Raw genomic sequence first — 25,814 nt, forward strand, 5'->3', positions numbered from 1 at the left:
CCCATTTTGAGGGAGGTCGTCTGAAGAATGTTGCCCACACCTGAGTGTGAGAAGCCTATGTCCGTTCATCCCTGAGAGGTCTTAAAAAAGTAAAAATAAATTCTTAAAAAAGCTTCTGTCTGCCTCTCCACAAGCCCCAGGTGCTCTTATATCTGTGAGTGTCCAACAGAAAACCTGGATACCGGAATCCTAGTGTCTTAGTCCATTCAGCTGCTATAGCAAAAATACTACTGGCTAGGCTAGGTGCAATGGCCCACACCTATAATCCCAGCACTTTGAGAGGCCAAGGTGGGCGGATCACTTGAGGCCAGGAGTTTGAGACCAGCCTGGCCAACATGGTGAAACCCTGTCTCTACTAAAAATACAAAAATTATCCAGGCTTTATGGTGCACACCTAGAATGTCAGCTACTTGGGAGTCTGAGACACGACAATCACATGAACACAGGAGGCAGAGGTTGCAGTGAGCCAAGATTGCACCACTGCACTCCAGTTTGGGTCACAGAGCGAGACCCTGCCTCATAAATAAATAAATTAAATTAATAAATAAGTAAAGTTACCAGTTAGTCCGGAAATGGTGGCTCATGCCTTTAATCCCAGCACTTTTGCAGGCTGAGGTGGGCCTCCTGAGCTTGAGCCCAGGAGTTCGAGACCAACCTAGGCAGCATGGAGAAATGCCATCTCTACAAACAAATACAAAAATTATTTGGATGTGGTGGCACACACCTGTAGTCTCAGTTACTCAGGAGGCTGAGGCCGGCAAATCAGTGAGTCTGGGCAGTCAAGGCTGCAGTGAGTGGTGATTGTACCACTACACTGCAGCCTGGGCAGCACGGCAAGACCCTATCTCAAAAAAATATAGTTTCCTCCACTGATATAAAACAAATAAAATACTACAGGTTGATATTATAAACTAGGTGCCTTATAATGACAGAAATATATTGTTTATAATTCTGGAGGTTTGGACATCGAGGATCAAGGTGCCAGCAGATTTGGTGTCTGGCAAGACTTGTTCTCTGGTTAACAGATGGCAACCTTTTGCCGGGGGCAGTGGCTCACACCAGTAATCCCAGCACTTTTGGGAGGCCAAGGTTGGGGGATGACCTGAGGTCAGGAGTTCAAGACCAGCCTGGCCAATATGGTGAAACCCCATCTCTACTAAAAATACAAAAATTAGATAGGCATAGTGGCAGGCTCCTGTAATCACAGCTACTCAGGAGGCTGAGGCAGGAGAATCCTTTGATCCCGGGTGGCGGAGGTTGCAGTGAGCCGAGATCACAGCACTGCACTCCAGCCTGGGCAACAACGTGCGACACCATCTCAAAAAAACCAGCCAACCAACCAAACAAAAAAAAACAAGCCACCCATCCAACTATCGATGTCCTGCAGAGGTGACTCACCCCGCTTTTGTAAGAAGCAAGACTGGGCTTGTCCATAGGCCCCTGAGCCTGGGCTGCCTGCACAGTGGCCAGGAAAGCCAAGCTGCTTCCTCAGTGGCCCGTCTCCTGAAGTTTGCTCTTCTTCTCAGTGGTTTACAGACACTGTAAGGCCCATACTCGCAGGATATTAGCACACTTGCCAAGAGATTCCTGTCCCCTGGCTCCCAGGGGCCTCTCTATCCAGGGAGATGTCCTCTCACCTTTCAGAGTTCCCCTGCCAACCTTTCAACCCCCTGAGCATCCCCGAACTCACCGTGTGTGTCCACATGATTATTTTCCTACTTACCTCATTGTTGTCCCTAAACTTTTCTCCTGCCCCGCTCTGCAAAAACCTCATATTTTACCTCAGTGTGCAAAGGTGGCCAATTATGTTCAATTGGCCTCTTGGTTTCACCCAAGTATATTCTCTCTGTCATTAAGAGGCTGTATGCCTGTCCCATAGGCCCTAATAATTCCCCTTATGCCCCTACCTCTGACCAACTTGCCTCTCAGGGCACTGGTTTTCCAGGGGGAAAGTCTCCCTTCTTTCCACCCACGGCCCTTAAGCCCAACTACAGAGCCTTTTGAAGTTTGGGGTGAAAGACCAGAACACCCACATTGCCCATTTTGGCCACCCGGTGGTAGACAAAGATAATATTAAGCCTGGACTGACTTGAATTTGAGAGCGGGAGGAGACTTTCCTTTCAATGAACACTGTTTGGTTCCCACTACATTCTGAAAGCGTTTATTGAGCACCAACTGCCTGCATGTCTCTGCATGTTTTTCAGTTCTGCAGATGTACAATATACTTTCCCAAAATCGGTTCCCAGGATTACTGTTTAGACTTAATAGGTAATTTTTTTTTTAAATCAGCTTTATGGTGAAATATATTCGAATTTACCTTCCCCCCTTTTTTTTTTTTTTTTTTTTTTTTTTTTGAGACAAGGTCTTGTTTTGTCACCCAGGCTAGAATGCGGTGGCGCAATCACACATCACTGTAGCCTCCACCTCCGGGCTTCAGACACTGTAAAACCTATAGTTACAGGGCCATGGCACACTCCTGTGCCTAGGTGGGTTGCTTGCCTCTGGCCTGTCAGGGCTCCCAGTGTCTCTGGACCCCCAGGTGACGTTAGAGCCTCCCCTATTGCAACATGGGCCCGGCAGTGCCGGGTTCCCAGCGCTCAGACAACAGGTCCAGGCCCTTGTGAAATGTTTGTCAACTGGATAAATGACCATGGCCCTGGTCTCCGCCAGAGGTGAGGAAACTGAAAGCCACCGAGGCAAAGGGGGGCGCCCCTTAAGAAGTGCCTCAGACACGTGTACGTTTCAAAAGAAGGGCGTGACTGAGTAGGGAGGGGACCGCGGAGACCTTCAGACTCTAGACTGTAAGATGAGGGTTTGTGAAGGGGGACCCAGGAAACTGAGTCCTGAAAGCAAGGAGGAGCTTCCAGAATGAAGGGCGCCGTCAGGCCTCCCTGCCTTTGCTCAAGCGGTTCCTTCACCCCAATCAAGTTCCTTCCCATTTCTCCATCTGTGGGGATCCTGATCGTGCACCTCCTCAGAGAAGCCCTCCTGGGTTCTCCAATTCTAGTTTATTGCTCCCTCCTGTCGATCCTCCTGCACGCTCATCGGGCTTGTGGACAAGGACTGGTTTGAGGAGAGGATTCCCTGGATCGCGGAGGGGCTGTAGAAGCAGCGCGGCCCGTTCCCAGGATGCCAAAGGGGCCCCTGCAGAAGGGAAGTGGCCGTGCCCGGCCCTGCCTGCCACTAGATGCTCACCCATCTATGACTGCTCAGTCCTGCTCTCCTACCAGACCCACCTTTCCCCGCAAAGCCAGCGCACCCCACCCACTCTCTGCCTAGTCCAAACTCCAAGGCTGAGCGAGGCACTGATCCACGGCTGGAACGACTCGGGGCAGCCTCTGGGTGAACAGCAGCGTGTACATCGGCAGCGAACCGAGACCAGCGAGCCGACCATGCGGCTGCACCGACTTCGGGCGCGGCTGAGTGCAGTGGCCTGTGGGCTCCTGCTGCTTCTAGTCCGCGGCCAGGGTGAGGCTCCCGCGGAGGGGCGACAGGGACCGGGCTCAGATCTGCCAAATGCTGCGGAGGCAGAACCTGACAGTGCGGGAGGGAAGGTGCTGGGAGGTGGGAGCTGGTGTAGATGACAGCGTGGAACTTGTGAGCCCCACGCGATGCCTCCCAGCCGCCCGAGGTGGGCTTCTAGAAGCGCAGAAAGGGTCTGGCTGCGGGACACCACAGCGAGGAACCAGCAGAGTACAGGGGACCCAGGAGTGCCGGGACTTGTCAGGCCAGGTCGGCAGCTCTGGGTCTGAGTGGGTGAGGGATTGGGGGTGCGGGGATTCAGTCCATTTCCCTTTTATGATTGTGGCCGTAGCCAGTGCTGCCGGCCGATAATAACAATAACAGTTTCTCGCAGCATCTGGCTCTGAGTGTGTGGCGTCCTTGGCCAGGGGGGCGCCCTGACCCCTGCAAAGGGGCCTCAGACAAGATTAGTGGTCCTTGGGGAACAGAAGCCCCCAGGGGCCAAATCCTAAAGGGGATCCAAAAGGCTGCAGTGGCTGGGAGTGATTGGCTCACACTTGCAATCCCAGCACTTTGGAAGGCCGAGGGGGAGAATCGTCTGAGCCCAGGAGTTGGAGGCCATCCTGGGCAATATAGTGAGATTCGGTGTGTACAAAATATTTAAAGAAATTAGTGGGCTGTGGTGGCCTGTGACCTGTAGTCCCAGCTACTTGGGAGGCTGAGGTGGGAGGATCACTTTAGCAGGGGAGGTTGAGGCTGCAGTGAGCCTTCATCACACTAATGCACTCCAGCCTGGGTGAAAAAGCAAAAATCTGTCTTAAAAAAAAAAAAAGTCAAAGAGCTCGTGGTGTCCCTGATACCATTTACCTCATCCTGGGCAAGGACACAGCTTGGCTTCCAGGGCAAAGGTGATGGCTCTGTGTGCCTGCCAGGCTTCTCCAGGCATTTTTCAGAAGCTCCGGGAGTGTTTCGGGCTTTCGTCCTCTCACCCGAAACTCTCCTAAGTCTATGATCTGACTGTCTCTCCTGACCCTTTCCCAATTTAATCTGCCCAGGTGGAGTCCATACACCCCCGCCCCTGCCCCATGGTGCACTCCCGCAGGGCTTCCTCCCGTGTCTGCCCTTCACCACATTCTAGAATTCACCAGGAGCCCAGGCATGAAGATTTGCCTGACCTCACAGATGGCTACCTTTTAAAATATTTTGGGCCAGGCACAGTGGTTCACATCTGTTATGCCAGCACTTTGAGAGGCAGAGATGGGAGGATCACTTGAGGCTAGGAGTTAGAGACCAACTTGGGCAACAAGACTCGTCTCTACCAAAAAAAAAAAAAAAAGCGTCAGGCATGGTGGCACACACCTGTACTCCTAGCCACTAAGGAGGCTGAGGTGGGAGGATCTCAAGCCCAGGAGGTAGAGGCTGCAGAGAGCTGTAATCACACTACTGCACACCAATATGGGCAACAGATGGAGACTTTGACATATATATATATATATACACAAAATTTTGGATTGGACCGACATTCAGAAAAAATAATTGACAAGCCATAGGAGTGTACAGGTGATGTGTGCTGTACTCTTTTTACCCAACCAGTCTTAGCTTCTCCTCAGGGGCCATTAAAGTCCCCATGGCGCACATTCGAAACTGCCTGTTCACACTGCAGTACACACAGTGCCCAGCAGTTTACACAGGAACAGATGTGTGTACTTGTCCTTGATTTTCATCTAAACAGTCATAAACTCACCCACTTTCTGGGGCAGGGCTTTTCCACTTTCTAACACATAGGGTGGCCTCCACACACCCCTACATGGTAGAGCTTCTTCATACTGATTAATGGAAGGGCTTCTCTCAAGGATGAAGCAAGTAATGAATCTCTTTATTACATGAGTTGATGTAACAGGTCTCTAACCAGGGACATTTCAGCAGGTGATGTCCTTTGCTGTAACAACCATCAGGCATCAGTGGCCACAAGGAATTACCTGGATAGACATCCCCTCCAGCAAGGAATTGTGTGCAGGAGCGTGTTACTGGGGAGAGGAGTGGGCCTTTTGACTTGGAGACATTGTTAAAATGTCCTGTCTGGTGCCTGTAAATGTCTACTGAGCCCGGCCTCACCCACACCAGGTGGCATCAAACATGTTGATCCATGTTAAACTGACAGGTGTAGGGTGGCATTAGCTCCCTAAGGCTGTTTTCATTTTTTGATTTTTTTTTTTTTTTCTTGAGACAGGGTCTCACTCTGTCGCTCAGGCTTGAGTGCAGTGGTGCCACCTTGAGATACTGCAACCTCTTCTTCCCGGGTTCCAGTGATTCTCATGCCTCAGCCTCCCAAATAGCTGGGTCTACAGGCACATGCCACCACGCTCAACTAATTTTTGTATCTTTTGCTAGAGATGGGGTTTCACAATGTTGGCCAGGCTGTTCTCGAACTCCTAACCTTAAGTGATCCACCTGCCTCGGCCTCCAAAAGTGCTGGGATTACAGACATCAGCCACCACGCCTGGCCTATTTTTTGACTTTTTATTATGGAACTGGGCTCAGATGCTACATAGCAGAACCTGAGATTCCAAAAGGGAAGGTGCCAGGCAGGTGGGAGCTGGTGGGAATAACTGCAGCAGGTGAATCTCCCTGAGGCACAGAGAGGGTCAAGGCTGCTAGAGGGCTGCACAGCACCAAGGGATGAGCCAAGTCTGAGGTAGAAAGAGTAATGTACCAAATCCAGCGTACCCATTGTCCACCTTCAGCAATGACAAAGATCTTGTTTTTGTTTTCATTTTAAATCAGCTTTCTCAGGTTGAATATAACCGGGTGTTTTCTGGATGGCCACCTCCCCCTTGCACCGTTATTTGAAACAAATCCCAGACATCATACCATCTGTAAATTTTTCATCATGTCCTACTAAAAGAAAAGAAGCTGGGCGCGGTGGCTCAAGCCTGTAATCCCAGCACTTTGGGAGGCCGAGACGGGTGGATCACGAGGTCAGGAGATCAAGACCATCCTGGCTAACACGGTGAAACTCCGTCTCTACTAAAAAAATACAAAAAACTAGCCGGGCGTGGTGGCGGGCGCCTGTAGTCCCAGCTACTCGGGAGGCTGAGGCAGGAGAATGGCGTGAACCCGGGAGGCAGAGCTTGCAGTGAGCTGAGATCCGGCCACTGCACTCTAGCCTGGGCAACAGAGCCAGACTCCGTCGCAAAAAAAAAAAAAAAAAAGAAAAGAAACATATATATACGTACTTGTGTATTTCCACAACATAATATGTTCTCAATTTAATCAAATATATAGTCAAATGTTCTTTAATGTTTATAAATGATACTTGTATTAAAACAAATTTTTTAAAAATAAATCAGGATTAAATAAGGTTCATACTTTGCAAATTGGTAGTTTTTTTTTTTTTTTTTTTTGAGATGGAATCTCACTCTGTCACCCGGGCTCACTGCAACCTACATCTCCAGGTTCAAGGGATCCTCATGCCTCAGCCTCCCAAGTAGCTGGAATTATAGGCACGTGCCACCACGCATGGGTAATTTTTCTATTTTTAGTAGAGACAGGGTTTCACATGTTGACCAGGCTGGTTTCGCACTCCCGACCTCAGGTGATCTACCCACCTTGACCTCCCAAAGTGATGGGATTACAGGTGTGAGCCTCCATGCCTGGCCAATTCTCTCGGATTTATACTTAGGAGTGGAATTGCTGAGTCATATGGCAACTCTATGTTTAATCTCAGAAAAACTGCCAGACTGTTTTCCAAAGCAGCTGCACCATTTTACCTTCCCAACGGCAATGTATGAAAGTTCTAAGTTTTCCACATCCTTACCAACACTTCTTATTATGTGTCATTTTTCTGTGCTTCTTTTTTTTTTTTTTTTTTTTTTTTTTTTTTTTTTTTTTTGAGACGGAGTCTCGCTCTGTCGCCCAGGCTGGAGTGCAGTGGCCGGATCTCAGCTCACTGCAAGCTCCGCCTCCCGGGTTCCCGCCATTCTCCTGCCTCAGCCTCCCGAGTAGCTGGGACCACAGGCGCCGCCACCTCGCCCGGCTAATTTTTTGTGTTTTTAGTAGAGACGGGGTTTCGCCGTGTTAGCCAGGATGGTCTTGATCTCCTGACCTTGTGATCCGCCCGTCTCAGCCTCCCAAAGTGCTGGGATTACAGGCTTGAGCCACCGTGCCCGGCCTTTCTGTGCTTCTTGAATCTCTTTCAGTCTTCAGATTTACCCTCTGCCTCTCTTTTATTTTCTTTCTAAATTTTGTTGCATGTTGAAGAGACCACTTTATTTGTTCTGGAGAGGATCCCACCATTTAGGTTTTGCTGATTGCATCCCAGTGGTGTCTTGTAACTGTTCTTCTGTCCCCTGTCTTCCCTCTAAACTTGTATTTATATTTTAGAGGCATAATCAGATTTGGGTTTTAGGTTTTATTTTGTTTTGCTTTTGGAGGGCTACCCTCCCTCCTTGATCCCCACAGCAGATAGGCTGCCTTTTTTTTTTTTTTTTTTTTTTTGAGACAGGTTCTCACTGTGTCACCCAGGCTGGAGTGCAGTGACCCGATCATGGCTCAATGTAGCCTCAACCTCCCAGGCTCATACAATCTTCCCACCTCAGCTTGCCAAATAGCTGGGACTACAGGCATGCGCTACCTTGCCCTGCTAATTTATTTTCTTGATTTTTTTGCAGAGACAGAGTCCCACTAGGGTCCCCAAGCCAGCAGCTGTGCTTTCTATGTCCCAGTCACAGCCATACTTCTCTCTTGTAGCTCTTTTCACCAACATCACTCATGGTTTGGAGGATGCTTTCTTTATGTCATTTATTGCCACCTTGGACATGACATCCCTGAGGACAGGAACCTTGCCTGCCCAATTCCCACCATCATCCTACTGTCACATGACCTGGCACACAGTTGAAAGGACACTCTAGTCCCAACAAGGGCATGTGACCCTTTGTTTGAAGGTCCTAGGGCTGAATGATGATGTCAGGCCCCGAGAAGCCTCAGCCTGGTGGGATGGAGACAGGCCCAGGAAGGCAGAGCGGGAAGAGAGTGTTACAGGCAGGAAGTTCATAAAGCCCGTGTTTATAGATCAGGATACCTTGAGCTGAGCTGAGGATGGCAAGGAGGCAGCAATACCAACAGTATGGGAGGGCAACCGATTGGACAGACCCAACTGTGATATCTGTCTCTGTGCCCACAGGCCAGGACTCTGCCAGTCCCATCTGGACCACACACACGGGCCAGGTGCTGGGGAGTCTTGTCCATGTCAGAGGCGCCGATACCGGGGTCCATACCTTCCTGGGAATTCCCTTTGCCAAGCCACCTCTAGGTCCGCTGCGATTTGCACCCCCTGAACCCCCTGAATCTTGGAGTGGTGTGAGAGATGGAACCACCCATCCGGATGTGTAAGCTCTCCCAGGGGTCCAGGGAACTCCAAGCCCTGGGGCAGGGGTGGAGGTACTCTGAGCTCAGCTAGGCTGCAATTGTCATGTCACCTAAACCCCCACAGCCAGTTTTCCTTCTGAGTTTCGTGGATTCCCACGTGCATTTTTCCAATGAGCATGCTGAGGCTCGGGAGGGTGAATAACTTCTCAGACTCCTGGCTCAAGGCTTGGCATTTGGGAGGCATTGGCTCCAGGTGCTGAAGGGAGGGGCAGAGACACAGATCTCCCCAGATTCTGGTTATGCCAAGCTTTCTCTGCCACCAGTGGCAGGTGTCTCTGGGAAAGTTTCGATGTAGCTCTATGAACCTTGTAGGAGCCCCTAACTCTAGTGGCAGATGTTGCAAATAGCTGAAGAGAACAGTAGTGGTAGCTTCCTGGGGACCTGCACTCTCCACAGTCACTGTGTCCACCGACTGGGCCAGGAGCCACTGGCCAAGAGACGTGTATATTTTTCCTACTGGAGGCCATGTGGGAATGATGAGTTTTTGAGAGTTTAGACTTGGGATGAGAGACATCCCACTGCCCTTCTCATGAGAAATTAACATCCATTCACTCATGTAGCACACATGTGTGGGCTACTCCCCTGTCCCAGGCCTGAGGGGGTACAGCGATATAGTGGTGAATGTCAACACATGTAGCCAATGGTTCTCAGAGAAACCCCTGAGAGTCAAGGTTTCCAGTGTCGGGAGGAATGATACCCAAGGTCCTCAATGACCTCGAGACCTCCCTGGAAGTCCAAGCTCCATCCCAGCTTCCCCAGAGCCTGTGGCCTGTAACTTGGTGGGAAGGGATTTTTGAGAGGGATCATGTGTGGGCAGGGTATTGTGAGAGGGGCTGAGGGTGGCTGGGGGCATATCTGAACCCAGGGTCTGATGCGGCCGCTGGACTGATTGTTTGCTCTGGTTACCAGGTGTCTTCAGGACCTCACCACAATGGATTCAGAGGTTCGGAACCAAGTCAATGTGACCATCCCTTCCGTCTCCATGTCCAAGGACTGCCTGTACCTCAGCATCTACACACCGGCCTACAGCCACGAAGGCTCTAACCTACCAGTGAGTGTCAGGCCACAGTTCACTGGGGGTTGGAGGACAGTTCTGCAAGAAGCTGGAAAGGACAATATTAGCTCAGGCCCTGCTGCAGAGGGGACCATACTGAGAAACTTCTCACTGTCAGGTCCAGGAAATGCTCCTTACCCAGGCTGGGCAGCTGGCCCCTGGACATGGGGTCACAGAGTTCTGGCTGCTGCCAGAGGTCAAAGGCTGTGGCTCTGGGCTGGACCCAGGACTCACCCAGCCAACTCACACCCAGGACATCCACTCAAGTGCCCAAGGGCTGCACCTTGAGGTTACCAAGAATCCCAGCCATGGATAATCTGTCGGGCCTATGAGAATGGGCACACATAAAATTTTTTTTGTTAGAGGTGGCATCATGCTCTGTTTCCCAGGCTAGAATGTAGTGGCATGAACGTAGCTCTCTGTAGCCTCGAATTCCTGGACGATCCTCCCATCTCAGCCTCCCGAGTAGCTGGGACTGCAGGCCTATGCCACCATGCCTGGCTAATTTTTAAAACATTTTCTGTTGAAAGGGGGTCTAACTACGTGCTTCAGGCTAAGGACATTTTTGATTAATGTTCATGTGGAGCCGTCAGGGAGACGCCCCTTTTCTTTCCACTTTGGTGAGTTTTCTGGGACAAATGAAACCAGGCTTTGATACGAGAGGTCAATCCAAAAGATGTGAGGCCTAGTCTTCCTGATAGATCCTGGGTACCTAGTCTGTGACTCACGTAATGAATTTGTGCTGGAGTTCTAATGGGGAGGTAGGCAGAGGCAAAGCACTGGTTGGTCTAGGCCCTGGTGGGGTTCTGGCTGGGTAGGAGCATCGTGGTAGCTGCCTTGATTTCCCCAGGTGATGGTGTGGATCCACGGTGGTGGGCTTGCTTTTGGCATGGCTTCCATGTATGATGGTTCCATGCTGGCCGCCTTTGAGGACGTGGTGGTGGTCACCATCCAGTACCGCCTGGGTGTCCTGGGCTTCTTCAGGTGAGATTAAGGCTGGGCTGGGCCATGGGGGCTGAGCGGGGCCAGGACAGCCCTGTGATCCCTGTCCCTGCTACTTCTCAGCACTGGAGACAAGCATGCAACTGGCAACTGGGGCTACCTGGACCAAGTGGCCACACTACGCTGGGTCCGGCAGAATATCGCCCACTTTGGAGGCAACCCTGACCGTGTCACCATTTTTGGCGAGTCTGCGGGTGGCACAAGTGTGTCTTCGCTTGTTGTGTCCCCCATGTCCCAAGGACTCTTCCATGGGGCCATCATGGAGAGTGGCGTGGCCCTCATGCCCTGCCTCATTGCCAGCTCAGCAGATGTTATCTCCACGGTGAGTGCCCTCAGCTGTGGAGGCCTAGGCCTGCTACCTCCCCTTCTGTCTGTTAAGTGGGGATGACAAGGGCCATCGGGGAGCATGCCCCAGGAGCTGCCACCTACCTTGGAATTGCTGGGGGGCTCCAGGGTCAGAATGCACATCCTTCTGCCATTGCAGAGGCCAAGTTTGTTCTGTGGCCTCTGTGCAAAGTTGGCACCCTAGGGATCCCCATCATGAGGAGAACCATCTAGGCAGATGGGATGGCTCCTATGTCTGCGACTTCTGAGTTGGAACAGTGTCAGAACTGCAGGAATTCATACGCAGTACCCTGTGAGATTTGGGGTGTCCCTGTTCTTGGCCAGGGCCTTGGGCAAACTCCTCTTCTCTACTCGGAAGGATGAGCCAGCCCCTGCCTGGTCCCTTTGCAGGTGGTGGCCAATCTGTCAGCCTGTGGCCAAGTTGACTCTGAGGCCCTAGTGGGCTGCCTGAGGGGCAAGAGTAAAGAGGAGATTCTTGCATTAACAAGGTTGGTCTAAATGGATGTGGGTGTAGAGGAAGGGGTGTAAGAGACATGGGGCTGGCAGGTCTGCATGGTCCTCATATTCCCTGGGCACAATTACCTTATTTGCCTGCCGGGGTATCATAGCCCTGGGTGGAGACTGAAGGTTGGTGCATGCCTGAGCCAGGCATTGATTGGATATGAGCATCCAGGGATGAACCGGGAAGGAGTGGAAGGTACTCAGAAGGCATTGGAAGATGTCTGGGACCCAACCTTCTTCCCTGACCTTGCATTTCCCCTCAGCCTTTCAACATGATGATCCCCGGAGTGGTGGATGGGATCTTCCTGCCCAGGCATCCCCAGGAGCTGCTGGCCTCTGCTGACTTTCAACCTGTCCCCAGCATCATTGGTGTCAACAATGATGAATTTGGCTGGATCAACCCCAGTGTAAGGTCCAACCCAAGCTGTCAAGTGCCTGGGGAATCCATCTGGTAGTGGGGGGTGTTCAGGGCTTCATAGCTCCAGGCTCATCCCATCCCCAACTATAGACTCTCTCCCGGCCACCCAGGACACAAGTATCTATGACACTCAGAAGGAAATGGACAGAGAGGCCTTCCAGGCTGTTCTGCAGAAAATGTTAACGCTGACGGTAAGGCTCCTGGGGTCCCTCGCCAACGGAGAAGGGCTCCTCTCCTGTCCTGAGGCAGAGGAAATTCAACCCCCAGATACCCTGCCTATGTAGTGACCCCCATGAGCAAAGGCCCAAGTGTGTGTGGACTTGGGGGTGGGGTCACCTCAGAGCCTCACCTTTGCTCCCACTTCCTGCTCCATCTCACGGTCCATCTCCCCAAGCTCGAGGCCACCTCCTCCCTGCCCCTGACATCCAGCCTAACCTGCCTCTTCCTGATCCACCTGGGGTAGATGTTGCCGCCTATATTTGGTGACCTGCTGATGGAAGAGTATGTTGGGGACAATGGGGAGCCCCAGAACCTCCAAGCCCAGTTGCAGGAGATGATGGCAGACTCCATGTTTGTGATCCCTGCACTCCAAGTAGCACATTTTCAGCGTGAGTATATTTGGCCCTAAGGCCTGACTGGCAGGGGTACAGCTCAGGGCTGTGGGTCCCAGGTAAGACCTGCTGCTATCCAGGTCCCCACTCATGTTTATTGGGCTCTGCGGACACTTGAGGTCCATCACTGCAGTAAATCCTCACGGCTAGCCCAAGAGACAGACATTTCCCCGTTTCACAGATGAGGAAATTGAAGTTAGGGACCTTCAGTGACTTGCCCAAGATGATACAGCTAAGAAGTCCGAGGCCATGATTTATCCCAAGTCTCTTCCTCTGCTCCTGCCCCAGCCTGGGGCTCTACACCCCACTGTCCAGATTCCAGCCAGCTTTGGACCTGGGTATCTTATCACCATGGGTGAGGCAAGAAGTCTTCAGGGGAGGGGCCACTGTGTCACGGGCTGTCCACCCCACAGGTTCCCGGGCCCCTGTGTACTTCTATGAGTTCCAGCATCAGCCCAGCTGGGTCAAGAACATCAGGCCGCCACACGTGAAGGCAGACCATGGTGATGAGCTTCCTTTTGTTTTCGGAAATTTCTTCTGGGGCAACTACGGTGAGTCTTCTTCCTTTCCCGGGAGGTGGGCTGGGTCCCTGGCTGGGTCCCTGAGGGGTGATTGATTGTCCTCACTGCCCAGATAAGGAAACTGAGGCTCAGAGACAGGGTGAGATCAGGCGTTCAAGATTTTACAGCTCCAAAGGCTGTGCCAGGATTAGAATTCATGACCCTTCAGACTGTGGCCTGTGCTCCCTCCATCCCTCCCCACCCTTGGGTGTCTGCCTGGTGCAGAGCAGGTTTTCAGGATGTTTGTTTCTTCAATGACTGCCAGTGACAGAAGGGAGAAGGGGCCTTCAGGGCCAGGAAGGATGGAGTCAGTCAGAGCCTGGGCTAAGGGGAAAGTTTGGAAAAGGGGAGGACTGGCTTCTGAGGGCGGTGGGAGAAAAAGCAGATAAGCGGGACTGGGGACTAAGGGCTGGGGGGTCATGGACAAGCTCCACCTGGAATGCTGAGGTGGGCCATCCTGACCAAGACACATGTCCCCTTCCTCTCTGCAGTTAAATTCACTGAGGAGGAGGAGCGGCTAAGCAGGAAGATGATGAAGTACTGGGCCAACTTTGCTCGAAACGGGTGAGACGGCACACCCCTGCCTCAACCTCCCCGGGTTGGGGGGCTTGTGCCTATCCAGCAATCTCCTAGTCTGGGGTGACCTCATGAGCACACCCACATCCTTAATCACATGATAGCCCCTTCCCCAGCCGCGGGACCCACTTGGACAGGGTGGGGGTGCCGTGGGGCAGGGGACACGCTCCATCTCCCCACTCTACTTGGAGGGTGGGCACCAGTGCTGTGCCACCGTCAGGGTCTCCCTCCCAGAGAGAGGGACACATCAGAGCCAGCCACCCCGCCCCCACTAGAGCTGACACTAGCTGGAGGGAATTTGTTTCCTGTTTCTGGAAGCCTCCCCGCTCCTACCCCAAGCCCACCTGGCCTGCTTGGCTGCCTTGCCTGACCAGACTCCAGGTGCTCAGGTCTGGGCTCCAGGGGCTCAGAATGACCCTCGTATCGCCCTGCTGGGACGGCATGTCTACAGGAACCCCAACGGCGAGGGTCTGCCACACTGGCCGCTGTTCGACCAGGAGGAGCAATACCTGCAGCTGAACCTACAGCCTGCAGTGGGCCGGGCTCTGAAGGCCCACAGGTTCCAGTTCTGGAAGAAGGCGCTGCCCCAGAAGAAGATGCAGGAGCTCGAGGAGCCTGAAGAGAAACACAGAGCTGTAGCTCCCTGTGCCAGGGAGGAGGGTTTGGGCTCGCTTTCAGGCAAGTGTCAGCCTGCTGTGCCCACACACACCCACTGAGGAGAAAGAAGTTGATTCCTTCATTCACATAGCCATTCATTCATTCTTCCATCCATCCATTCAGAAAGCATTTATTAAGAATTTACTCAGGCATGATGGTTCATATATGTAATCCCAGCTATTGGGGAGGCTGCGATGGGCGGATGGCTTGAGGCCAGAGGTTTGAGACCAACCAGGGCAATACAGTGAGACCCCTTCTCAAAAAAAAAAAAGAGAGAGATTAGAAATTAATAGGAAAGGTTTGAGCTTCAAGTCAGTGACAAGTAAAAAAGATTTTTAAAAAGCAAAGAAAACAAAATATAAGGAAAAAAAACTCTGAGAAAAATAAAAATAAAAAATGAATAATAGGCCAGGCACTGTGGCTCATGCCGTAATCCCAGCACTTTTGGGAGGTCAAGGTGGGCAGATCTCCTGAGGACAGGAGTTTGAGACCAGCCTGGCCAACATGGTAAAACCGCATCTCTACGAAAAATACAACAATTAGACGGGCGCAGTGGTGCACACCTATAATCCCAGCTACTCAGGAGGCTGAGGCAGGAGAATCACTTGAACCTGGGAGGCAGAGGTTGCAGTGGGCCAAGATTGTGCCACTGCACTCCAGCCTCGGCAAGAAGAGGAAGACTGCGTTTGAAAAAAAAAAGAGAGAGAGAGAGACTAGAAGAAGCTACTGCATGATGTTAGTTACCAAGTCTGCCATGGGTCCTGTCTTGTTAGACACACTCGATAGATCCCACCACTGAGCTGTGGATGGGCAAACCCCAGTGGAAACCCACCCTCCCCAACACCCCACTGAGCGCTGGGCCCCATCCTCCCTCCCTCACCTCCACCTTCTCCCTGCCTTCTCTCTTCTCTCCTCTGAGCCCCCAGGCCTTTCCCATTTTGAGGGAGGTGTTTGAAGAATGTTGCCCACACCTGAGCGTGAGAAGCCTATTCCTGTTCATCCGTGAGAGGTCTGAAAAAATAAAAATAAATTCCAAAAAAGCCTCTATCTGCCTCTCCACAAGCCCCAAGTGATCCTATATCTGTGAGTGGCCAGTAGGGAACCTGGATACCGGAATCCTAGTGTCTTAATCCATTCAGCTGCTATAGCAAAACTACTACCGGCTAGGCTAGGCGCAATGGCCCACACATCCCAGCACTTTGGGAAGCCGAAGTGGGCGGATCACTTGAGGCCAGGAGTTTGAGACGAGCCTGGCCAACATGGTGAAACCCTGTGTCTACTAAAAATACAAAAATTAGCCAGGCTTTGTGGTGCACACTTAGAATGTCAGCTACCCGGGAGGCTGAGACACAAGAATCACTTGAACCCAAGAGGCAGAGGTTGCAGTGAGTCGAGATTGCACCACTGCACTCCAGTCTGGGCAACAGAGAGAGACCCTGCCTCAGAAATAAATTTAAATAAATAAATAAATAAATAAATAAATATTACCGGTTAGGCCAGGTGCGGTGGCTCATGCCCGTAATCGCAGCACTAGTGGAGGCTGGGGTGGGCCTCCTGAGCTTGAGCCCAGGAATTCGAGACCAGCCTAGGCAGCATGGAGAAATGCCATCTCTACAAAAAAAAGCAAAATTATTTGGATGTGGTGGCACACACCTGTAGTCTCAGTTACTCAGGAGGCTAAGGCCAGCGAATCAGTGAGCCTGGGAGGTCAAGGCCACAGTGAGTCGTGATTCCACTGTAGCAGGACGAGCCGCAGACAAAACTCCTCAGACACCGGAGTAAAGAAGGAAGAGGCTTTTTATTCGGCCGGGAGCATCGGCAGACTCGCGTCTTAAGAGACGAGCTCCCCGAGCAAAAAATACTTGGCCTTTTTAAAGGCTTACAACTTTAAGGGGTCCACGTGAAAGGGTTGTGATAAATCGAGCAAGCATGGGAAACGTGACTGGGGGCTACATGCATCAGCTAACAGAACAAAAAGTTTTACAATGCTTTTTTCATACAGCGTCTGGACTTTACAGATAACACAAGTAGTTTAAGCCAGGGGTTGATGTTATTATTATTACTTTGTTTAACTCGTAGGGCCGGGTGGTGGTGCCAAGGTTGTCTGGCTATTTATCTTACTTTTGTTTCTTTCTCGCTTTCCTCCTGTCTTGTGAACTTTGCAAGGTGGGGGGAGGAGGGCAGCAGGAGTAGTAGTGGTCTCCTTCCTTATCCCCACCTTTGAGAATTTTCACTAATTAGTGGGAGTTCTCACTTTTATTTTTACTTTCTGAGTCTCTTTGCAAGACAGAACAATAGTGTTTTATGTCATATACTTGTGCTGAAGTTTTCTGATGAACCATGGTAGCTACAAAACCTTCTTTCATTTGAAGGAACAAGTGTAATACACAGGGGAGCAGCAAGCAACTTTCTATTATCAGTAACATACTTATAATGAGGTGTTAAATTTTTATAGCTGGAAACTGTTTTCTAAATGAAGACCTAGGATCAAACCTGTGTTAAACTTGTACAGGCACATGTATCAACTTTGTCATGTCCTAAGCAGATTAGTTTTGTCACTGGGTCTGAAAAGCTTTTTCTTAGCGAGTAACACAGTTTTTTTTAGTAACAAGTTTTTAAGAGCCAGATGCTTGAACTCAGGGCATCTGTTTGGGGAAAGAGTTAAAGTAAAGTTATCTTGAGGCATTAACTCTTTTGCTTCTCAAGGCCATTGGTCTCTTATGTTAGCCTTTTTATAAACACAACATGAAGAAACATCTAGGCTGCCAGCAATGTTTTCAGCCAACTGAGCAAATAGGTTTTTTTCTGTTTTTACTAAAGAAAGAGGTTCTACTAAGGAACCTCTAAAGGAAGAGGTTTTGGTAACTTCTGGTTTATATGTTTAAAGAATGACTGTAAGACTCGGAATTGTTGCTGGACTGAACAGGTCTGGGTTTTCTAAGTAGTAAATGTACAGTGGGGACACCTTATATAGGTGTTTCTTCTAGCGTGGTTATGGGGAGTGTAACAACAAAACAATGTACAGCATATTCATATCCAGCAAGGGTAAAAGAGGTCCTCACTTGGGGAAAAGGTTGAACACAGCGACAGAACAATAGGAAAACAGTTAGTATTGTGGGAAAACTATTAAGATTTTTAACTACATTTACTTGCTTGATGAGTCCTCAAGCTTCGGCCGTGTGTAGACTAGTCAGCCTCCGGCGTGTGACTAGAGCAGGGCTGTTGTCCTCAGCAGCAGCTTGGTCTCGTCTCAGAATCAGTCGGGTTGGATGATCTGCGTCCTGCTGGCTGGTCCACTTCTCCTGAGCTGCCGGTGTTAGCTCACTGTGGTGGATCCAAGACACAACACCTGCAACTTTAACAGCAGTGGGAGTGGACAAGGTTACAGTATAGGGCCCATCCTATATGGGTGCTAGAAAAATTAGATTTTACTTTAAACAGAGTCACTAGATTTAAAGGGGTGTCAGGTTTTTAGGCATGTTAATTTATTTAATTATGAACACTTTGTATGGCTATTTTTAAAGCCTGCATTTGTTTTCTTAAGGTTAATTTCTTTAGTTTCTGGAGGTCACCTTTAATTTGACCTATGATTTGGGGGTGGCCGACCAAACAAAATTTTATACGGCAAATACCTAGTTTGTTTGGTGGGGGTGCACCTGACTCGGAGGAGGACCATAGGCGAAAACCTGATTTTTATCTTAAATGAGCAAACAAGCGCTAGCATGTACAATAGTCTCCAGCATGGGGCAGTTCTGCAAAGTCTATAAGCAAGTTTTCACAAGGTATGGCTCTTTTTACTGTTTAAGTTTCTTAGAGGAGGGGTTTTTCTCCCCACCCCCCCCTTCCCCCCGTTTGTAACTCTGTTTAGTGGCTTAGCCTTCAGTGAGAAATTGGAATCCAGATACGGCAGAATCTTGCTGCTTTTAACTTCTAATGTGACCATAGGCTCCTGGGAGCCTAATGAGAAGGTGCTTAGTCTGCCCCAGTCTTTATATTCTTCAGCTCCTGTCAGTCTGATCAGATCAGTGTACTGAGTAGTGACACCTGACTCCGGATCTTCCCACTGAAAGGCAAACAGCTTCTGGCTCTCAGGGGCTAATCTGATGCTAAAGAAAGTGTCTTTCAGGTCCAAGCAGGTGAACCAGGTGTCCTCAGCTGGCAGCAACCCCAGCAATGTGTACGGGTTAGGTACTGTTGGATGTAAAGTCACTGTAGCTTGATTAACCAAGCGCAAATCCTGTACCGGCCTGTAGTCCTTGGTCCCTGGCTTGGGAACCGGCAGGAGGGGAGTATTCCATGGAGACTGACAAGAAACTATAATTCCAAAGGTTCTTAGGTGCTTGAGATGGACCTGGATACCTTCAAGAGCTTCTCTGGGGACCGAGTACTGTTTTTGCCTAACCGGCTGTGCCCAGGCTTAACTTCTGTAAGTACGGGGGCTTGGTTGACAGCCAACCCTGGAGGGTTGTCTTCTGCCCACACTTTTGGCCACCGCTTAGCTAGAGCTGGTCTTATCTCTTGGCTCAGCTCAGTTAAGAAAAGTCTCCATTCTTCCTCTCAGGGTACCGTAAGGGTCATAATGACTCCCGTTCCAGGTCAGTTTAGCAGCAAAGAGCCGTGCTCTGACAAAGAGATAGCGGCTCTCAGCTTGCTAAGCAAGTCCCTTCCCAACAAGGGCAAGGGACAGTCAGGCATGTACAAAAACTGGTGAATCACTTTATGTCCTCCTACAGTACAAGTCTGAGGGAAGCAGAAAGCTTGCTTTGCTGAAACCCCCATGGCTCCAATTACCTCAATAGTCTTTTTGGATAAGGGAGCAACTGGGGTGGTTACTACAGAATGTTCAGCACTGGTGTCTACAAGAAAATCAATGTCTTTACACCCGACTGTCATCCTGACCATAGGCTCTCTGGGGGCACTTGAGCCGGGTCCCCCTCAGTCCAATAACCCTTCTGCCAGGTTGAGCGGGGCCCCTTCCTCCTTGTCTGGGGCCTCCTGCTTTGAGTCTCCTTGCTTTCCTTTTAGCTGAGGGCATTTGTTCTTCCAATGTCCCATTTCTTTACAATAAGCACACTGGTTACTCTCAGGGGCATTTGTACCCCAGTTTTGGGTCGTAAATGAGCTGCCAAGGGAGGGGTTTCTCCCGAGGTTTCACCTCCTCTCTTGTCTACTCTGGATGGCCTAGGGATATGTTTGTCTTGCGGAGGCGCAAGCACTGTGGGCTCAAGAGTGGGGAGCCTCTCTCCCTGGTAAGGGGAGGGCACCCCTGGGATCACTGGTGCCATCTCCTGCAATGGATCTTTTGATACTGGGTCGACAGAACTTCAGGAGTTGATTTCCCTCGGTGAGTGGAGCGGGATCCTTCCTTGGCTGTCTGTCCCTTTGCTACTAGCACTGCTGCTGCCTGCCCTCTTAGCCACTGTGGGAGGTCTAGCACCAGTTGTAACCAAGTGTCTATGTATGGGAACTGGTCTGCGTGTCCTGACTTACCAGTTACCTTGTGACATATGCCATACCTTAGAAACAAGGGACCTGTCCAGGCTTCCTTCTGATGGCCAACCCACTTCTAATGATGGCCAATCTATTTCACACAAAGTTCTAAGTTTTCCTGCTGTCATACTAACCCCATAGTCTCCATGAAATCTCTTCTTAAAATTTTTCAACATAGTTCCTAGCGGAAGGGCTTACTTTGTGTCTGACCCATGTTTCCTCGAGACAAAACACCACGCTCACACCACACGCACACCACAAAACAAAGAACGGGTAAAAAGGGCGCGCACACACCTTTTCACCAAAAGGTGAATCAAAACCAAAATCAGAGTATCCAGAAATCCGAGCCAGGTCAAAACCAAAGTATCAAACAATTCAACTCAAGTCAAAAACAAAAACCAAAGTATCAAGCAATCAATTCAAGTCAAAAACAAAAACAGGCCGGGCACGGTGGCTCAAACCTGTAATCCCAGCACTTTGGGAGGCCGAGACGAGCGGATCACAAGGTCAGGAGATCGAGACCATCCTGGCTAACACTGTGAAACCCCGTCTCTACTAAAAAATACAAAAATCTAGCCGGGCGAGGTGACAGGCGCCTGTAGTCCCAGCTACTCGGGAGGCTGAGGCAGGAGAATGGCACAAACCCGGAGGCGGAGCTTGCAGTGAGCTGAGATCCGGCCACTGCACTCCAGCCTGGGCGACAGTGCCAGACTCCGTCTCAAAAAAAAAACAAAAAACAAAACAAAACCAAAGTGCAGGTACAGGCACGCCCTGGGTGATCAGGCCATGCTTCCACTCAAATGGAGTGGGCAAGTTCCAAAGACTAGTCTTACCAAGTTTCAGATGTCCAGACTTAAAGTGCCAGTTCCTTCCTGGTGTTTAGCCACTGTGTTGATCCTCCACAGGGGCCTGCTGTGCACTGCTAGGAGGAGGCATTCCACCCGGGCAATTGCCTACACGGGAGCGCTCTCAGGATCCGCATGGCTCAAGCTGGCCAGAGTCCCACGAAGGGATGCTCTACAGGGCAAGCATAAGCTGCCTAAGGGGCTGCCTCGACCATCTGTTAATCACCTCGCTTCCCGGTCAGGGAACCAAGAAATGTAGCAGGACGAGCCGCAGATAAAACTCCTCAGACACCGGATTAAAGAAGGAAGAGGTTTTTTATTCAGCCAGGAGCCTCGGCAGACTCGCGTCTTAACAGCCGAGCTCCCCGAGAAAGAAATATTTGGCCTTTTTAAAGGGAGAGGCTGTAGACACCGCGCAGCCCGTTCGGAGGATGCTAAAGGGGCCTGGGCAGAAGGGAAGTGGCCGTGCCCGGGCCTGCCTGCCAGCCACTAGATCCCCACCCATCTATGACTGCTCAGTCCTGCTCTCCTACCAGACCCACCTTTCCCCGCAAAGCCAGCGCACCCCACCCACTCCCTGCCCAGTCCAAACTCCGAGGCTGGGCGAGGCACTGATCCACGGCTGGAACGACCCGGGCAGCCTCTGGGTGAACAGCAGCCTGTCCGCGGACAGCGAACCGAGACCAGCAAGTTGACCATGAGGCTGCACGGAATTCGAGAGCGGCTGAGTGCGGTGGCCTGTGGGCTCCTGCTGCTTCTAGTCCGCGGCCAGGGTGAGGCTCCCACGGAGGGGCGACAGGGACCGGGCTCAGAGCTGCCAAATGCTGCGGAGGCAGAACCTGACAGTGCGGGAGGGAAGGTGCCTGGGAGGTAGGAGCTGGTGGAGATGACAGCGTGGAACTCGTGAGCCCCACGCGACGCCTCCCAGCCGCCCGAGGTGGGCTCCTAGAAGCGGAGAAAGGGTCTGGCTGCGGGACACCACAGCGAAGAATCAGCAGAGTACAGGGGATCCAGGAGCGCCGGGACATGCCAGGCCGGGTCGGCAGCCCTGGGTCGGAGTAGGTGAGGGATTGGGGGTGCGGGGATTCAGTCCATTTCCCTCTTAGGATTGTGGCCGTAGCCAGTGCTGCCGGCCGATAATAACAATAACAGTTTCTCGCAGCATCTGGCTCTGAGTGTGTGGTGTCCTTGGCCAGGGGGGCGCCCTGACCCCTGCAAAGGGGCCTCAGACAAGATTAGTGGTCCTTGGGGAACAGAAGCCCCCAGGGGCCAAATCCTAAAGGGGATCCAAAAGGCTGCAGTGGCTGGGAGTGATTGGCTCACGCTTGTAATCCCAGCACTTTGGAAGGCCCAGGGGGAGAATCGTTTGAGCCCAGGAGTTGGAGGCCAGCCTGGGCAATATTAGTGAGACTCAGTGTATGCAAAATATTTAAGGAAATTGGTGGGCTGTGGTGGCCTGTGACCTGTAGTCCCAACTTCTTGGGAGGCTGAGGTGGGAGGATCACTCTAGCAGGGGAGGTTGAGGCTGCAGTGAGCCTTCATCACACTACTGCACTCCAGCCTGGGTGAAAAAGCAAATATCTTTTTCAAGAGAAAAGAGCCAAAGAGCTGTTGTGTCCCGCACGCTATTTATCTCATCCTGGGCAAAGGTACAACTTGGTTTCCAGGGCAAAGGTGACGGCTCTGTGTGCCTGCCAGGCTTCTCCCGGCCCTTATCAGAAGCTCCAGGATTGTTTCCGCCTTTGGTCCTGTTACCTGAAACTCTCCTAAGTCTATGATATGACTGTCTCTCCCAACCCTTTCCTAATTTAATCTACCCAGGTGGAGTCCATACTCCCCCTGCCCCATGGTGCACTCCCGCAGGGCTTCCTCCCATGCCTGCCCTTGACCACATTCTAGAATTCACCAACAGCCCAGCAGGAAGATTTGCCCGGCCTCACAGACGGCCACCTTTTAAAATATTTTTGGCCAAGCACAGTGGCTCACACCTGTTATCCCAGCACTTTGAGAGGCAGATATGGGAGGATCACTTAAGGCTAGGAGTTAGAGACCAACTTGGGCAACAAGAATTGCCTCTATCAAAAAAAAAAAAAAAAAAGAGGCATAGTGGCACACACCTGTACTCCCAGCTACTTAGGAGGCTGAGGTGGGAGGATCTCAAGCCCAGGAGGTGGAGGCTGCTGTGAGCTGTAATTGCACCACTACACTCCAGCCTGGGCAACACATGGAGACCACGTCTGGGGAAAAAAAAAAAAAAAAAAAAAAAAAAAAAAAAAAAAATATATATATATATATATATATATACACACACACACACAGAGGAAATTTTGGGTTGGAACCACATTCAGGAAAAATTATTGACAAGGCATAGGGTACAGGTGATGTGTGCCATCCTCTTTGGTCCCAACCAGTCTTGGCTTCTTCTCAAGGGCCATCAAAGTCCCCATGGCACCACACACAGTGCCCAGAAGTTTACACAAGAACAGATGTGTGCACTTGTCCTTGATTTTAATCTCAACAGTCATAAATTCACCCACTTTTGGGGCCAGGCTTTTCCACTTTCTAACACATAGGGTGGCCTCCACACACCCCTACATGGTAGCGCTTCTTCATACTGATTAATGGAAGGGCTTCTCTCAAGGATGAAGCAACTAATGAATCTCTTTATTACATGAGTTGATGTAACAGGTCTCTAACCAGGGACATTTCAGCAGGTGATGTCCTTTGCTGTAACAACCATCAGGCATCAGTGGCCAGTGGCCACAGGGAATGACCTGGATAGACATCCCCTCCAGCAAGGAATTGTGTGCAGGAGCGTGTTACTGGGGAGAGGAGTGGGCCTTTTGACTTGGAGACATTGTTAAAATGTCCTGTCTAGTGCCTGTAAATGTCTACTGATCCTGGCCTCACCCACACCAGGTGGCATCAAACATGTTGATCCATGTTGAACTGAAACAGGTGTAGGGTGGCATTAGCTCCCTAAGGCTGTTTTGCTTTTTGACTTTTTGTTTTTTTTTCTTGAGACAGGGTCTCACTCTGTTGCTCAGGCTGGAGTGCAGTGGTGCCATCCCAAATTACTGCAACCTCTGCTTGGTGGGTTCAAGCGATTCTCATGCCTCAGCCTCCCAAATAGCTGGGTCTGCAGGCATGCGCCACCACGCCCAGCTAATTTTTTTATCTTTTGGTAGAGATGGGGTTTCACCATGTTGGCCAAGTTGGTCTTGAACTCCTAACCTCAAGTGATCCACCCGCCTCAGCCTCTAAAAGTGCTGGGATTACAGACATCAGCCACCACGCCTGGCCTGTGTTTTGACTTTTTATTATGGAAATGGGCTCAGATTTCTCAAATCCTACAGAAGCAGAACCTGAGATTCCAAAAGGGAAGGTGCCAGGCAGGTGGGAGCTGGTGGGAATAACAAGGGCAGGTGAACGTCCATGAGGCACAGAGAGGGTGAAGGCTACTCGAGGGCTGCACAGCACAAAGGGATGAGCCAAGTCTGAGGTAGAAAGAGTAGTATAACAAATCCAACATACCCATTGTCCAGCTTCAGCAATGATAAAAATCTTGTTTTTGTTTCTGTTTTAAATCAGCTTTCTCAGGTTGAATATAACCAGTGTTTACTGGAAGGCCACCTCTCCCTTGCACCATTATTTGAAGCAAATCCCAGACATCATATCATCTGTAAATTTGTCATTATGTCCTAGTAAAAGAAAAAAAACATATGTATGTATGTGTGTGTTTCCACAACATAATATGTTCTCATTTTAATCAAATATATAGTCAAACGTTCCTTCATATTTATAATTTAAAAAATCAGGATTCAAATAAAGTACATATTTTGCAAATTGACAGATGATCTATCTTTCTTTCTTTCTTTCTTTCTTTCTCTCTCTCTCTCTCTCTCTTTCTTCCTTTTTCCTTTCTTTCTTTCTTGTTTTTTGAGATGGAGTCTCACTCTGTTGCCCAGGCTCACTGCAAACTCCACCTCCCAGCTTAAAGGGATCCTCATGCCTCACCTTCCGAAGTAGCTGGAATTACAGGCACATGCCACAACACCTGACTAATTTTTGTATTTTTAATAGAGACAGGATTTCTCCATGTTGACCAGGCTGGTTTCGAACTCCTGACCTCAGGTGATCCACCCACCTCGACCTCCCAAAGTGCTGGGATTATAGGCATGAGCCTCCATGCCTGGCCAATTCTCTTGGCTTTATACTTAAGAGTGGAATTTTTGGATCACATGGCAACTCCATGTTTAATCCCCTGAAAAACTGCCAGACTGTTTTCCAAAGCAGCTACACCATTTTACCTTCCTACCGGCAATGTATGAAAGTTCCAAGTTTTCCACATCCTTACCAACACTTATTATCATATGTCATTTTTATGTGTTTCTTGAATCTCTTTCAGTCTTCAGATTTACCCTCTGCCTCTCTTTTATGTTCTTTCTAAATTTTGTTGCATGTTGAAGAAACCAGTTTATTTGTTCTGGAGACGATGCCACCATTTAGGTTTTGCTGATTGCATCCCAGTGGTGTCTTGTAACTGTTCTTCTGTCCCTTGTCTACCGTGTAAACTTGTATTTATATTCTAGAGGCATAAGATTTGGGTTTTAGGTTTTATTTTGTTTTGTTTTTTGGAGGACTACTTCACATGTGGTGCTGTGTACTTCTGATACAAAATATGTAACGTCTGATTGTCTTGCTTTTTGTGATACCACAAAATGAGTGGTTGACATCACAGTGAGAATTCAATGTGCATTTCTCTTACTATGAATGAGGTAACGCTCTCTTTATTTGAGACAGACTGATTTGTATTGCTTATTCTAAACATATTCTTATACTACTTTGTTTTTGCGTGGCTGCCAT

The 25,814-nt window shown here is 50.2% G+C and overlaps 2 protein-coding genes across 7 annotated transcripts in view; both read left to right on the forward strand.

Moving 5' to 3' along the window:
- LOC126945006 (cocaine esterase) overlaps positions 1-25,814 on the forward strand; it is a 46,018-nt gene that overhangs the window by 12,065 nt on the left and 8,139 nt on the right. Inside the window, exon 1 of one of the 5 annotated variants that reach the window (XM_050774931.1) lies at positions 2,932-3,468. The exons of 3 other annotated variants lie outside the window; for them this stretch is intronic. In XM_050774931.1, the coding sequence (XP_050630888.1) occupies positions 3,393-3,468 (76 nt within the window). In that variant the 5' untranslated portion in view covers positions 2,932-3,392. Of the gene's footprint in view, positions 1-2,931; positions 3,469-21,343; positions 21,722-25,814 lie in introns of those variants that run through there. One more of the 5 variants, XM_050774930.1, reaches the window with a different exon arrangement.
- On the forward strand, positions 12,132-15,646 carry LOC126945027 (cocaine esterase-like). Of its 2 annotated transcripts, XM_050774965.1 has the most exons (6): positions 12,132-12,198; positions 12,300-12,400; positions 12,673-12,817; positions 13,234-13,371; positions 13,872-13,944; positions 14,408-15,646. In XM_050774965.1, the coding sequence occupies exons 2-6, from the start codon at positions 12,350-12,352 to the stop codon at positions 14,670-14,672; spliced, it is 672 nt and encodes a 223-aa protein (XP_050630922.1). In that variant the 5' UTR covers positions 12,132-12,198; positions 12,300-12,349; the 3' UTR covers positions 14,673-15,646. The 2 variants fall into 2 exon arrangements, with proteins under 2 accessions (XP_050630922.1, XP_050630923.1); XM_050774966.1 differs by lacking the exon at positions 12,132-12,198 and having other exon boundaries at positions 12,330-12,400; positions 12,604-12,817.

Source organism: Macaca thibetana, chromosome 20 (assembly GCF_024542745.1).
Source record: "Macaca thibetana thibetana isolate TM-01 chromosome 20, ASM2454274v1, whole genome shotgun sequence".
NCBI classification, from domain to species: domain Eukaryota; kingdom Metazoa; phylum Chordata; class Mammalia; order Primates; family Cercopithecidae; genus Macaca; species Macaca thibetana.

Bases quoted from the DNA above. Each gene is read 5' to 3' on its own strand.
- LOC126945027 (XM_050774965.1), top strand. From the start codon at position 12,350: ATGGACAGAGAGGCCTTCCAGGCTGTTCTGCAGAAAATGTTAACGCTG. The intron at 12,818-13,233 runs GTGAGTATATTT...TCCACCCCACAG, and splicing joins CCAAGTAGCACATTTTCAGC to GTTCCCGGGCCCCTGTGTAC. The intron at 13,372-13,871 runs GTGAGTCTTCTT...TCCTCTCTGCAG, and splicing joins TTTCTTCTGGGGCAACTACG to TTAAATTCACTGAGGAGGAG.